At 48.2% G+C, this 14,512-nt stretch overlaps 1 protein-coding gene across 2 annotated transcripts in view; it reads left to right on the forward strand.

Annotated features, from left to right (window-relative positions):
* The window catches only part of MTMR14 (myotubularin related protein 14), a 30,351-nt gene that overhangs the window by 3,580 nt on the left and 12,259 nt on the right, over nucleotides 1-14,512 (forward strand). For both annotated transcript variants that reach the window (XM_088528193.1, XM_088528194.1), the window contains exons 3-16: nucleotides 1,230-1,338; nucleotides 2,382-2,457; nucleotides 3,157-3,217; nucleotides 3,785-3,907; nucleotides 4,396-4,469; nucleotides 6,383-6,453; nucleotides 7,026-7,100; nucleotides 9,462-9,528; nucleotides 10,253-10,338; nucleotides 10,698-10,774; nucleotides 11,007-11,043; nucleotides 12,514-12,584; nucleotides 13,192-13,241; nucleotides 13,474-13,612. In XM_088528193.1, coding sequence (XP_088384319.1) covers nucleotides 1,230-1,338; nucleotides 2,382-2,457; nucleotides 3,157-3,217; nucleotides 3,785-3,907; nucleotides 4,396-4,469; nucleotides 6,383-6,453; nucleotides 7,026-7,100; nucleotides 9,462-9,528; nucleotides 10,253-10,338; nucleotides 10,698-10,774; nucleotides 11,007-11,043; nucleotides 12,514-12,584; nucleotides 13,192-13,241; nucleotides 13,474-13,612 — 1,116 coding nt within the window. The remainder of the gene's footprint in view (nucleotides 1-1,229; nucleotides 1,339-2,381; nucleotides 2,458-3,156; nucleotides 3,218-3,784; nucleotides 3,908-4,395; nucleotides 4,470-6,382; nucleotides 6,454-7,025; nucleotides 7,101-9,461; nucleotides 9,529-10,252; nucleotides 10,339-10,697; nucleotides 10,775-11,006; nucleotides 11,044-12,513; nucleotides 12,585-13,191; nucleotides 13,242-13,473; nucleotides 13,613-14,512) is intronic.

Consider the following 14,512-nt stretch of genomic DNA (forward strand, 5'->3'; position numbering starts at 1 on the left):
ATCAGCATTATGCTTTGAGCTTTTTTTCCTTGCCTGTTGCTAAATTCTTTTCTTCACCCTAATGCAACTTAGTCCTAATTTGCTCAGCCAAAGAAGCTGCAATGATCTCTTTGGCAACTCACATGCCTGTCCCTGACCACCCTCAGGGTCTTGCTATGCCTCTTCAAGCATGTGTGTATGTACATTACTAGAATTACACACTTTCTCAGCTGGTACTTCTCTGTTTTACTGGAGGGTTTCCCACGTTCCTGTTTGTCCCTTTTTTTCAGGCTTGCCGTGTTGACCACCTATGGGCATCCAGAAATCAGGCTGTTCTCCAAAGCTTCACTGCAGGAAAGGGTCGACTAGAAATTCTTGTTAATCATCTCTGAGTGTGCAATCACACATTTTTTTATATCAGTGAACATCGTCTGGTTTCTACCATTCCAGTCTCAATATTAGTCCAGGTCCTTGTGGAAACTCCAGTTGTCCCCTGTGTTGACTGTACCTCCGGAAGGTCTGGGTAGTTCAGAAGTAACTTTGGATTCCTATCAGATTTAGACTGGTACTTTAGACAAATACTAGGAATTTTAAGCTCCTTCCAGAATGTGTCTCAAGCCCGGAAGGCGTTTCTGTTCTTTTCTAACCAATAGAACCAAACAAACTTCAGCTGTGTAGATGCAGCTGACATTAATCTACCTAGCTACCCTAGCCAATTTATGGACATTTGTCTAATTACTCAGCAATGGGTGTATTCAAGTGACCAGAACTAAGGCTCATTGACAGCTTAAGCTTTGATTCTTTTTTATTTATTTTTTGCTTGTAAAATTCACTGTGATAGTCAGCAGTGCTGAGCTTCTCTTTGAAGAAAAAGGTTGTGGAGAGGCAAAACAAAACGTATGTTTCTGTAGACTGGCTCATTGCAGCAGGCACTCGCTCGTACTCCACATGCCAGTCTGTAGCAGACTGTTCTGCCAGCACTGACAGTGCTCATATTGCCAGCACGCTGTTGCTCCTGAAGGTGCTTGTTGTTGCAGACTGTGCAGTTGGCCTCTCAAAATAAAGAAAAGGAGACAGAAAAGCGTCCGCTCGTGTTGGATGGCAGCAGGAGCGTTTCTAGTTGCTTGCTCACTCCAGAGCTGGTTTCTGAGCTGAGGGATGGGGATTGCAGCCCAGGGTGTCTGCAGACACTTCGTTGGAAGAGATGTGGGAAGATGCACTGTGTACTGAACTGAATCTCTGTCCAATAGGTTTGAGAGCACTGTGCAGGTTGGCAAACTACAGGACCTTATCAACCGAAGTAAGATGGCGAGGTGTAGAGGACGATTTGTTTGCCCAGTCATTCTATACAAGGGAAAGGTAAAGCTTCATGGGTTACCTGTCTTAACTTAGAAAATGAACTTTCTGCCATTTGAGCCGTGCGGCCTTTTCTTCAGAGGGTTGTTACCTTCCCTAGTGCTGCAAAAGATAGTCTTAGGTGTGGGCAGGCGGTCTGCAGAAATAGATAACATTTGCTGTTTAGGCTACCTAAATCATCTATGGGGCTTCAGGCTGCTTTTTTTCCCCACCATGTCATGAGCATTGCACCAAGGAACTAGCATTTTCTGCATCTCTGCATTCCTTCTGAGAGCACCACAGATAAGTGGCCTTTGAGAGGGGAAAGACAACTGCTGTCACTTCCTGACCCTTATGCTTTCCAGCAGCGAGCTCTCTTTTGAACAACTTCTATTTCTAAAGAGAAGTTTCCCTTGTATGCTCCCTAGGGAGGCAAGATGGCAAAAAATGGTCTGATGAATACGTGGGCTTGTCTGCAAGGGAATCTACAAGAAAAGGAAATTAGATTATTTTTTATATAGATTGCTTAAGCTGCATTGAAGCCCAGCAGGAGTAATCGCATTCAAAATTTATGTAACTTAATTCAGTATTCTTAATTCAAGTCAGAAGCATTGCATGAATAGCAAAATCACACACGTGACGATTTTAATCCGGCTTGATCGGAGCTGTCACGGGCTGGACCTGCTGCCCTTTACCCACAGGAGTGAACTGCCCAGGGTGGTGCTGGATGTGACCATCCATAATCTTATCAATGGGAATATGAAGGATAAGGCTCAAGCAGGGTATTAACAGAGCACGAATGCTGCTAATTTATCAGGAATTTAATGTATTAGTGAATTGGAGAGCTAGAGATGAAAATGTGATTTAAAAACTAGCTACAGATTGAGGCTTTTGAGAGGCTGATGTGTTTGGAGAACTTAATCGTGGTCAGGGTTGCAGGGAAGGCTGCTGAGAGGCAGTCACTGTAGGTACCAGCCTTATCTTTGTAATGTGACAGCAACCAGGACATTGGGCTGATAAAGAAAAGATTTTTGGGATGTGTGGCTAATAACAAAATCTTCCTCCAGCATATTTGCAGATCAGCAACGTTAGCTGGCTGGGGAGAGCTCTATGGGCGTACTGGCTACAACTATATCTTCTCAGGTGAGTGAGGAACCATCTAACAAGCTGTGTGGTTAGGTTGGTCAGGGCAGGGGTGGTGACTGAGATGTGAGATCAGGCTTTCCTGCAAGCAGGTTCAGAGCTCTGTTATGGACCTACCTATATCAGGCCTGAAAAATAGGACAGAGCATGAAATCTGGTGCCTGTTTCCAAGCACTGTCCTACGAGATAAAGTGCTGTGCCTCCTCTGCCAGGAGAAGTGAAGGAACTTGAGGCTGAAAAGTGGGAAGCAGGTGGGCAAGTTGGGCAGCCTGATGGATTTGGGGTATTGACCCTCCGAAACTGAGGGTGAGAATAGGTTAAGTAAAGGGAGAAGAACTTGTTGCTTGGCTGATCAGCTTGAATCAAAAGGAGCTAATAGTGAGAATTGGGAAGTTTTTTCAGGGGCATTTTGGGTGTCTGGTATAAGAGAACTGAAACTTAACTAGGAATTGCACAGCACTATCAGGGGTGCATTTCCAGCTGTCAGTTATGGGACTGACCTGCCAAGGTTGCCTGGGTTTGCAAGGCCAAGGGAAAGGCGGGCTGTATTAGAAAACAGGCTCTGTAGGGAGAGGAAATACAGAGGAAAATCGAGATCCACCCCCCCAAACTATGGCTTTCTAGAGTGTGTGTGTGTGTGTAGGGCGTGGGGATTGAAATAGTTTATACAAGTTTTAATTATTAATGTCTTCCTTGCAGGGGGTTCTGACGATGCTTGGGCAGACGCGGAGGACGTGTCAGAGGAAGACTCTGCATTTAGGTTTGTGCATGTCACATGGAGAAAAGGGCATGGAGCAAACGTGACTGGCTGAGGTGCTTAATGCTGCTCCTTCCTCTATAAGATGGGCTTTGGTGCAAGCTTGAAATGATCACTGAGCTGGGAATCCTTGCTTGTGAAAAAGAGCCTTTCCTTGTGTGCTTGAACATGCTGGTGCTAAAGGCTGGTCAGACGCGGTGTGACTGAAGATTACTCATCTATTGCCAGGGAGAATGGTTGGAAGATGCCAGTCTGTTAAAAAGGCCTCTGAATTATGCAGAAGTGTTCACTTGATCAAAAAGCAGATCTCCAGGCTGGAGAAAACTTTCTGTGTTTTGCTTATGTGCTTGTTGCTGTAGAAGAGTGACATATGGGGGGAGGGACCCTAAGGACCAAGTCTGCAAAATCAGTTCGTTGCAGAATGTGCCTGTGAGCTGTGAGGACGAAGCTCAGGCTTCAGGCCTCATGGCTGGAAGTAGTTTGAGAGGCTGTGGCTGTATCACGCAGGCAGTCGGAGTGACAGGGTCAGCATTTGGTGCTGATTTGGCTTTCCCTTGTACTGTGTTGCAGGAACGCAGACTCCCAGCTGTTCGACAAGGTCAGAGGACATGACATCAAGCTGCTTCGGTACCTGTCTGTCCGATACATCTGCGACCTGATGGTGGAGAACAAGAAGGTGAAGTTTGGCTTGAAGTGAGTCTGGATTCATCTGTTTTTCTGCAGGCTTCGCATTGCGGCTGGTAGCCCTCACTTGTGGATGTTTATTGGTCCTGGAAATACCCTGCAGCAGGATTAAGAGCTAATCAGTGCTGTAAAGAGAACCCCAAGGTTTTAGGCCAAAGAAAGTGGTAGCAAAGGGGAAGATACCTGCTTTGCTGTGTTGTCTTCTGTGATCTGCATAGATTTTCTCTTTACAACTTTAGGTGATGTGAAAAATTCAGAAAGGGAAGTGTAAAGGACCCCTCCATTTGTATGTGGAAACAGAGAGATGCTTCTTCTGATATTCCTCTTGGGGAAAAGCTGAAGTGTTTTTGTCCTATGGGACATCTGGGTTTGGATGCTCAATTCTGCCCACTTCTGAGTCGCGTCATAGTGCGAGGAGATGCTGCAGGTGTCTTTTTGGGTGGCAGTGTCCATGTGAAAAGCACTCTAACTGTCTGCTGTTCTCTTGTCTTGCACAGTGTGACGTCTTCTGAGAAGGTGGACAAAGCTCAACGTTATGCTGATTTCACGCTTCTCTCCATCCCATATCCAGGTATAGGACTGATGTCTAGAGGGACTCCAAGGGACAGGTGACAATCCATTTCTGGGGACTGGGAACTACCTGTGTGTGTTGTGAAATGATTGTGGCTTGCTGAATGTTTCCTGTGCTCCCTCTGGAGGGGAAGGTGCTTTTAAACTGAGAATAGTGCCGTGGAGCTGGAGCCTCTGGCAGTGTGAGTCAGCACTAAGCATCTTTGAGATGGCAAGAGAAATTCTCAGCAGTTACAACAAATTCAAGCACAGAGAAAAAGTCCCAGAGAGAGAACTGTGTTTGATCCCTCCATAGCCTCTGAAGTATTTCGTCCTTTCCCATTCCTGCAGCTGCAAACTACTTCTTGATGCAAAATATATCATTCGATTCAAGCTACATACAGCCCCAGTTCTTAAAAGTATTTCCTAGTCCAAGTGTTGCAGAGAGAATCTCTGCAACAGAGAGAATCTCTGTATTATGTAGTCAGTGCTGAGAAAAGCTGTCAACAGGAGCCTGCAAAGTGCAACCAAGATACGAGCCACCCCAGTCCATCTCCCTGGTTATATTAGTTCTTGCTTCTGGCAACCACCACCGGGTCATTTGCTGCACTCTTAACGATGGGGTGAATATTGTTGGCTGGCCACTGCTGTCCAGCCCGGTAGTGGGATTGGATGTGAAACTGCTGGGACTCAGATCTGCCTGCAAAACAGGACCTCCCCACCCCCTTCCTCTGCACAAAAAGACAGGGAGCTGGGGAAAAAAAATAAAGCTGTTATGGATGCTCCAAAACAAAACTTATCAGTTACTTGTGGCCCCCAAATGTCTCAAAGGTACCTGTTTATTTATACAGAAATTAGGAACAATTCAGGAAATTAAAAAAAAAAAAAAAAAGGAAAAACTTTAAAGATTCCTATTGGGTTTGCTGTGCAGATAAAGGCCTATAAAATTAAGAATATTACTGGTTTCTGTTGCAATTGTCACAGATATAAGCTGCTGCTGTTTTTCTCAGCAAATTGAGACTACACATCACAACCGTTTGAGTTGCCTGTGACTTAGGGGGTAGGAATCATTGCGTTGGATGTGTCTGGGTAATACGGACACTCGGGAGGTTCTGTGACCTGCCCTGCTCTTGGGAGAGGGGCTCGTGCAGCCTGCAGGTGCTGCAGTGCTAATGGTGCTGCTCAGCTGTGACTAAGTGGCTGCAGTTTGCAGCAGAGATTCCAGATATTTATTCAAGAAGAACAGGAGCCAAAAGACACAAACTTCAGCAGGGTAAAGCTAAATTTCAGCTAACTCAATTAAAGCTCAGGAAATTGAGAAGTTTTTTTTTCATTTGAAGACTGCCTTATTTTTTTGCATTTTTTTCCTGCATTCAGAGCCTGCCTTGGAAGCTGTTTTGTACTTGCTTCCTACAGACAGGGCAGTTCTGATGTTTGAAAGAGAAGACTTAATATGAGAAAAGCCACAGCTGCTTCTAACAGGGTCTTTTGCTGTCACCTGCAGCAGATGCTCTGTGGCATTTGACTTTCCCCAGGGTTCTGCCAACACCTTCACTTGCCGGTTCCTTCTCAGCCAGGATATCAAGCTGATTCCCCACACCTGTGCAGAAGTCAGTGGCCCTGGAAAGGGCAGGTCGTTCTGTGAAACCTGCTGCTTGGGAGGGTGCGAGACCCGTGTCTCAGACCCCGGATTTACTGCGCTTTGGAGTTGGCCCTTGGGCTGCTGTGTGAGTGTGCTCACTGCTGAGGGTTGTTGCTGCTCAGAGGCCATGCTGCCAACTGCCCTGGTTACTGCTCCTCGCTTCCCACAGGCAACAGCTTTGATTATTTTGATGCTTCGGGGCTCTGGGCTGCCAGCATTTTCAACCCCTTAGGGCAGCTGAGTTGTTAGGTATCAGTTAGTCGAATCGTTGTTCATTACTTCTTTTCTTGCAGGCTGTGAATTTTTTAAGGAGTACAAAGATCGGGATTATACGGCTGAAGGTCTCATATTTAACTGGAAACAGGTACATAGATATTACAAAATGGAAAGCTGTGGGCTCTAGTGTGCATAAGTCTTGTCTCAAAGAGTTCCTGGAGTGTGTATGTTGTATGCTTATTCCTAATCATGAGGAGAAAACCAGCAGGAGAAAACAGATAGTGAATGTGCTAAATGACTCATTCATTGTAAAAGTCATGTGTAAAATAAATCAATATCCTGAACTCCAGGATGCTCAACCTCTCATGGGAAGCACGAGTTGCTCCTGTTTTGAGTATTGATGATGTTTCGTTGGTAGCCTCTGTTCTCAGTTTTCTTCTTCTTATCCTCTCTTTTGCTGGAGGAGGTGGTTTAGTGAGCAGAAACAGCCCTATAGGAATTAACAAACTAAAATGTTTTATTCCTAGCTTTTTGTGTCCCTAGTAATGAAATGCTTCCGTTATCCACTCATCATTCGTTCTCTAAGAGTGGGAGTTAATTCTTGTTACGAGTTTTTGCATTCAAAGATGCTTTGAGATAATTTCTTCTAAGTGTACCATTTTGCAGTTGTTCTTTCTAGTCATGGCTTTTCTCTGACCTGTTACGTCTGTTTTTTTGCAGGATTATGTAGATGCTCCATTAAGCATCCCAGTCTCTCTGACCCAATCTCTGAATATTGATTGGAGTGAGTACCAGGTGAGGAAAGCATATGTGCCTGTGAGAGGTTAGAGGTTCAGACATGAAAGATCATTAAATATTTCAAGTTTGACATGTCACCATTGCTATATTCTGGCTCACTTCATGCCAGACCACAGGTAGAGAGGCTGCAGAGTTAACTGTTCAGAACAGCAGTCTGTAGTTGCTTGCACCTGACAGTCCGTTAGGGAGATGCATCACTAACAGACCTAGGAAACATGGGACAGGAAACAATCTTAGCTTAGGCACATGCCTCCAGTGGACAGATTTCCTTGGCTATGGACAGTCTTGAGAAAGATCACCTTTCCCTTATGTGAATAGTAAGCTAGTAACTAGGCACCTTCTGTAATGGGTGTGCAAAATGCCTGTTCTACGATGGGAAAGTAGTCAAATATGATTTACTGTATCGCATTTCCATTGCTTATTAGCATGACAGCATCACAAAGTGACTGAACTCTCTGCCTGAGCTTTGGGGCTCGCCCATGTTCCTGTCTGAGAGCACCATCTTATCCCACAACGCTGATGAGGGTGCTTACACATCCACGGAGCCACCACTGTCCCCTTCCTGTTTTTTTCAGGTTTTGCAGTGATTGAATCCCATGCTCTGTAGCTGGAAGCACTGCAGAACTAGAAGGGCCTCCCAGTGCCGGGGCCACCATTTCTCAGTCAGTGATGGAAATAATGTTAAAATGATAGTTTAAGCAGAATGATGGAAAAGTAGCTTGCAATACTGAAGCAGAATGGATAGGACCACATTTGCTTATGACTTGAAACTTGTTCACTAGAATACTGATGTTTTAAAACCAGAATATCAGTGTTTTAAAAAGCCGTACCTTTTTTTAAGGTAAGCTAAAAATTGAAGAGGATGTAAGAAATAAACGCAGAAATGATCTGAGAACTGGAGAACGTCCTTGACTCAAAGCTGAAGTTCTCGGTCTGTTTTGCTAATCACAGAGGTGATGGAGAGTTGACTTAATTGGCATATAAGTACCTTCATAGGGAGAAAATACTAGTTGTAAAGCACTCTTCAATCCAGGGAAGGAAATTGCACAGGGAACAATATCTGCAAGCTGAAATCAGACAAATGAGAACAGCAGTACTGTATGTTACTTTTGAGGGTGATCTCTTAGAACAGGCTGTCAAAGGAACAATAAACTTGGAAACAGATTAGATGCTTCTCTGGACAGAGTTATTGCCAAGTTCAAGCTTTAGGCTGTATGTGAAGCAACTGAACCAAACATTTTTGTTTATAGTATAGAGAGATCAAACTGGATAATTATATTATTCTTTTTGTCATGAGCATAAGATTGGGTTGAAGTGGGCAGATAAAAAGACTTTGGAATTATGTGTTTTTCTGCCCTTAGGCTCAGCATGTTTCCCATTTCCATACTCCTCTCTTGCTCTGCAGGCTTCAGGGCAGGGTGGTATGTTCTTTGTGTGACAGCAGTCTAAAGTGCACATAGACATACACAACAAGCTGTTCTGCCTTTGGGAGGCAAAAATGATTCATGCCAATAATTGTCACGACAAAATATTTGGCCCTCTCCTCACTTTGTCCTCACCAGTGCTATCCTGCTTCCATTGCCTTGGTTCTGGCTCTGAGGAGATTCTCAAAATTCCCTGCATCTTCCCATGACGTAGTGGTTGAGAACACCACACTTGGCCTTGTTCTGATCTTCTCACCTGCACAGGTGTGAAATATCTGCATCTCATAGCACCGAGGGTGCCGAAGTTCAGAGCCCTTCCGTGCTGCTGCCGCCTGAGCGTTACTGTACAAGTCTAGCTCCCATCTGGAGCTGCTGGAAGGGGGTCAGCCCTCTGCAAGCAGCCCTGATGCAGCTATTTACCTGGGCCAGTCAAAGAATTTTGGGCAGAGAGCTGCAGTGGGGATGGGCTGCTAATGTGCTCAGCCCATGGTGCTGCTTGCATCATGTACAGAGCTGTAACGTGGCTGCTGAGCCCTTCTGCAAAGTGTGTGCATGCAGGGGGCTGCAGAACCAGGTCACTGCTCCTCGGGTGTTCACCAGCTTGGTTCAGTCTCAAAACATGGTCTGCTTGGAGCTGTAGGGTGTCAGGCAAGCAGGTTTTGGGCCCAGCCTTCATCCACAGGCTGCAGGGCTCCTGACAGCAGCTCACATAGGCAGTAGGAATGGATTTTTTTTTTTCCGCTCCTCTGTCCTGTTGTCCTAGGGGGGCTGTTTTAGAGGATGGGAAAGTGTGCCCTGTTGAACAAGGGCTGTGGGGTTTTTTTTTTGTGCTTAGCTGCTATTCTGGATAGAGAGGTCAAGAACATGGCAGGTACTGAAGTACGGAGCAGCCTTTTGTTGTGAGGTGACCCTTGTCATTTCTGTTTCCACACAGAGCTGGGACCTCGTGCAACAGACACAGAACTACCTGAAGCTGCTGATCTCTATCATCAATAGTGATGGTAAGGCAAGCTCCTTGCTCCCTGGGTCTTATTAGGTGCCTTGTTATTATCTCCTTTTGCTACAGCCACCCCAGTTCAAAGCAAGCAGGTAGCCCTACGCTGGCATCCTGCATCCCTGCTGGATGCTGCAAATTATACCTAGGCCTGTTGGATAGATGGAGCTGTGGGTGACACTGGCAACAACCCTGCAGCAGATTCTCCTGTAGTTACTGTATGGAAAAACCCCAGAAACTTCCTGGAGATCACAGGAATGATGCCCCATGTGTGCCCCTGTGCCAGTGTGTATCAGTGGGAAGGGAAGATTTGTTTCTCTCGGAGCTGGTGGTTGGATTCTTCTGTCCTCTTAGGCTGAAAATAAATGCTAACTTGGTGTGGGTTTATCTCTGATATGAGGATGGAAGGTGGTGGGGGGTTGCAACGGGGCAATGGCTGTTTTGGGAAGCAAGATGATGTTCATAACTAGTGGCTTTGTGTCCTGAGCACCTGTCAGAACTAGGAGAGCTCATCAGCCAGGGCTGCTGACAACCTAGGGCAGTCTGAACACGGTGTTGGCTGTCACCTCCAAGGCAAAATGTTGTGGCATGGAGGATGAGCTCTGCTTCTCAGCACAGATAGGCTGTGGCGATGGAGAATGGCTTATTCTAGAGATTTACCATAAAGAATGGGCATTGCTCCTGTTACAAGTCCTTTGTTTGCTTCTCCTTCCTGCTCCCACGTGGAACAGATGACAGCGGGCTCCTGGTGCACTGTATATCTGGCTGGGATCGAACTCCTCTCTTCATCTCTCTGTTACGCCTCTCCTTATGGGCTGTGAGTATCCAGCTGATGTGGGGCAGTAGGTGGGAGAACGAGTGACCATGTCGCTGGAAAGTGGTGGTGGAGCTGTTACTGCTCCGTTGACCATGCTGGCTTCAGAGAGGGAGTGGAATTGGCTTTGATGTGGAGCCTGATAAACTGTCCTGCCTTCAGGCAGCGTATCCCAGGCTGGAAGCATACTTCCAGCTCTGCTCAGCACCTGGAATGCTGTGTGCTATAGCCAGGAGGTGCCTGACCCCCACCTGGAGACAAGGAGGGTGTCCTGGTTCCCCATGGCATTTTCCAGTAGATGATGAACTCCAAGTCCTTGCCTCCAGAGCTGGTGCCTGAAGGCTGCCTCATTTGCTTTGCAGGATGGGCTGATCCATGCGTCCCTGGAGCCATCGGAGATTCTCTACCTAACAGTGGCCTATGACTGGTTTCTTTTCGGGTATGTGCACTAGAGTTTACTGTAACTCTGCACAGTAAGGGTGAAATCCTCAGGGGGTCACCATCAGTGTTTGCTCACAACCAGGGCTGTGTATTTGGGCTCCCACCAAGTTGCTGAGCTGTGACAAAGAGGAGCTGGTGCTTTTTGTACACTGACTACTCCTGATAGCCTGTGCTCTTCTCCTAGTTCTGGCTTCTAGCATGTGATCTCTTTCCCTTGCTCTCTTTTCCAGGCACATGTTAGTCGATCGACTCAGTAAAGGAGAAGAGGTGAGTGTCTGGTCTGGGGCAGTGGCTGAGCACAACTTTCTGTTTCTTGGATGCTTGTTTAAGGTAGCAGCATCACTGTGTGCTTCCTGATAATGCCAGCAGTCTCGCTGGGCTCTGGGTGTTGAGGTGCTGGAAATACGAGGTGGGAGCCTTGCCCCTGTTACTCCCGTGAGGTGTGAGAATGCTGTTTATCTCAGGCTGCAGTCTGGCTGGTGAGTGTCAGTCCTGCTGCTTCCCCTCCTGTTCCGTTAGTGTTTAGACCCATGGTGAAAGGGAGCCGGGATCTCTATCCAGCTCAGCGATGAGAAGGGATGCTTAAGGTGTCTGATTCCTGGGAGCTCGGAAATAAAGCTGCAGTCTTGGGTGCTTGTCTGGAGCGCCAGCCCCCAGCTTAGGTGCTGCAGCTGCAAGTGGCTTGTCACCACAGGGCCATGGAGCAGCCTACACTGGTTCTAGTGTGTGTCTGTGGGGCTGTGCGTAGATGGGAGGCAGTTGTGATCAGTGGGGCTAATTGTGTTCAGATCTTCCACTGCTTAACAGCAAGTGATGCTCTGACAACGACTGCAGTAGACTGCCCGTCCCTTTTGGATAGGGGTCCCAGGTGGGCAGTGTGGCTAACCCTATTGCTAATCCTCCATTCCTTGGACTCTCTAGCGAGCCCCAGCCCTTGAGCAGTACTGCACCCCTTGCAGAAAGCAGAGATGGCTCCCGCGCCTCTTTTCCCTCCTTGGAGGGTTCCAGATCCCATCTTAGTGTCTCTCTCCCATATTCCCTCACTTCCCAGAGCTCTGCTGCCTCCTGGCTCACGACTCTGCTTGGGCCCAATGCTTGCTGAGCCAAGGAGGGTGCCAATAGCTGGCGTGGGGGTGTGCAGCTGGCTCCAGCACTCGCGGTGCCCGTGGCAGGAGCACAGGGGCTCTGCCCTGGCCAGGTCGTTGGGTTGGCAGAGGCAGAGCCGGCCGAGTGCTGCAGAGCGGCTGGTGTATGGCAGGGCATGAGCCTGGGGCTGCAGAGGCTGCAGGCGCCGCGTGCTTTGGTGTGATGGTGCTGCAGCACCAAGGTGGAGCATGCGATTCCTCTAGCCCATGCAAGCCCTTTAGCTATTCCCAGCCAGGCCTGCCGGGGTTTGCTGCTTGCTGGGATGCGTGAGCAGCTGCTGGGGGCCTGTTCCTTTTCCAGTCAGCGTCGATGGCCTAAGTGCCCTTGCTGTGCTCGTGGCATGCGTGCTGAGCATTGGTAAGGAGCCTGGTTATGCACTCCTTTCTGAGCCTCCCCGTGATGGGGAACAGGGTCTGTTTTACATGCAAGGCAAGGCCCGCAATGAGATGGGGGCAGCCCATGGCATATCAGAGTCTGGGAGCTGCAGATTTCTTGCTATCTCCTTCTTGCCAGCACCTCCCTGCCAAGATAAGAGGCTGCATGGAGCCTCGGGTTCATCTCTGAACCACTCTTCTCTCTCCCTTTGCTCAGATTTTCTTTTTCTGCTTCAATTTTCTGAAGCACATCACCTCTGAGGAGTTCTCTGCTGTGAAGTCGCAGAGGTAAGGCGCCTGTGTCTGCTGCTGCATGGGCTACAGAGCCAGGGAGCTCGTTAGTGCTGTTCCTTTGGGGAGATAGAAGCCCTGGTGTCCTGGCCCAGTTTTCTTTAATTTGTTCTGCACTCTGAAGGCTGCAAAATGGGGCCGAGGCTTTTTGAGGTGCAACGTTGAGCTCTGAAAATTGTCCAGGCTGAAACGTGCTCTCTGCTTTACGACCGTCCGTGGCTGCTCAGCACAGGTGAACGCAGAGCGGGCGCTCTGGCTCGAGCGGGCTGCACAGCAAGGCCCATCGGGCACTGCCGGGGGAGCGGCGTGGCTGCCTTCTGATAGACATTACACATGATTTCAGGAGGGACATAAAAGAAACAAACCCCATCCTGGAGGAGGCTTCTAACTCTGCTTAAACACATAACTGCCTGCAGCGACCTGTTGCAAAAAGTACAGAGTGTGTGGGCTGAAATGGCTAGAGAGAGTCAGATACAATGCCTGGGCCCCTGCACAGCTGATTTCCCCCTAATCTGATCCCCTGTGAGCAACACAGATCTGGCTGCGGCCAGACCGCATGCAGTGCTGCAACGTGGTTGACATGACCTTGTCTTTCCTTCCCCAGAAGGAGGAGTTTGCCAGTGGGCTTCACCCTGGAAGAGATCTGCATGCTCCGTGAGTGCAGCTGGGATCAGCCCCTCTGGGTGCTGGTGACGGTTGGGCCCTTGGGGCTGGGGTTCCCACTGCGAAGGGGAGCCAGGTGAACTGTGCTGCCTTTGGGGGGCATGGCAAGAGTGATGTCCCAGGGCGAGTGGAAAGTGTAAGGTTCAAAGGGAGAGGAAGAATCAGTTAATCCAAGCTTGTCTTCATGTAATTCTGCCTCTTTTTTATTATTATTATTTTCTAGAACAGAGAGATCGAGGCAGCACCACGAGCCTGAGCAGCGACTTCTCCCTGGGGCTGGAAAGCTCTCCTGGAGCAGCTGGGAGCTTCACCTATGAAGCAGTGGAGCTGATGCCAGCAGGAGCACAAGCCCAGGCAGCATGGTGAGGAGACAGTCACGCAGCGGACTGCAGAACAAACGGGGCAGGCTCTCACCACAGCAGAAAAGATACCTCTGAGCAGCCAGCTCTCTGGGTCTGCTCTGGGCTCCCTGCAGTGCAGGGAGGGATTTGGCTCTTGGAGGTCTTGCAGCAGCTTGTGCTAGAGAACTACACCAGGAGCTGGAGACTCCCCTGTGTTAATGACTGCCAGGCTTCTGCAGGGATGTTGCTGAACTTTGTCCCCTGAGATGGTAGCAAGTTTTGTTGTTTGTTTTTGTGTATGTGTTCTTTTTTGTTCCTTTGTTGACCAGTTTCAAAGTTACACGCAGTGAAATTGTTGCTGGATTAAGGAAAATGTCATTTGGCAGCAGCCTCACCCGGGGAAAGTGGAGACAAAAAGCTTAGATGCTCTGTAATGAGGCTTAATTGGTTTATGGAAGAGGTTATACAAGGAGGTGTCTGCACTAATGGGACGTGGAGTGGGTGACTAGGGATCCCCTCTAGACTTACGCACCTCTGACAGGCCATGACGTGTGAGCTGAAACCAGGCTGCTGTCTGCAACGTTGCCTAGAGATGGTTTGGGGAGAGAACGTGAAATTTGCAGTGGTTCCTGTTGTTGAAGAGCTGTGTGGGACTTGCCTATGCAGCCAAGGTGGGGAAGATGTCTCGGGTGGTTCTGCTGCCTGGGGCAGGTGCTCCGCTTGCTTATGGAGTTTCTGGTTCTGTGTTTGGGGATTTCGGAGCTGTTCTTGAGGGCTGCCCCTCTCAGTTTAATTTTTCACTCCTCTCCCTCAGCACATGTGAAGATGCTATTTTACACTGCAATTATTTTAAATTAAATCTGGGTTGTGCTGGAGGCAGCTGGAAATCCTCTGGGACTGAGAAGCCTGCAGCTGTGCTAG

Source organism: Tinamus guttatus, unplaced genomic scaffold, assembly GCF_059628265.1.
Source record: "Tinamus guttatus ecotype Peru unplaced genomic scaffold, ASM5962826v1 Tinamus_guttatus_pri_ptg000307l, whole genome shotgun sequence".
NCBI lineage: Eukaryota > Metazoa > Chordata > Aves > Tinamiformes > Tinamidae > Tinamus > Tinamus guttatus.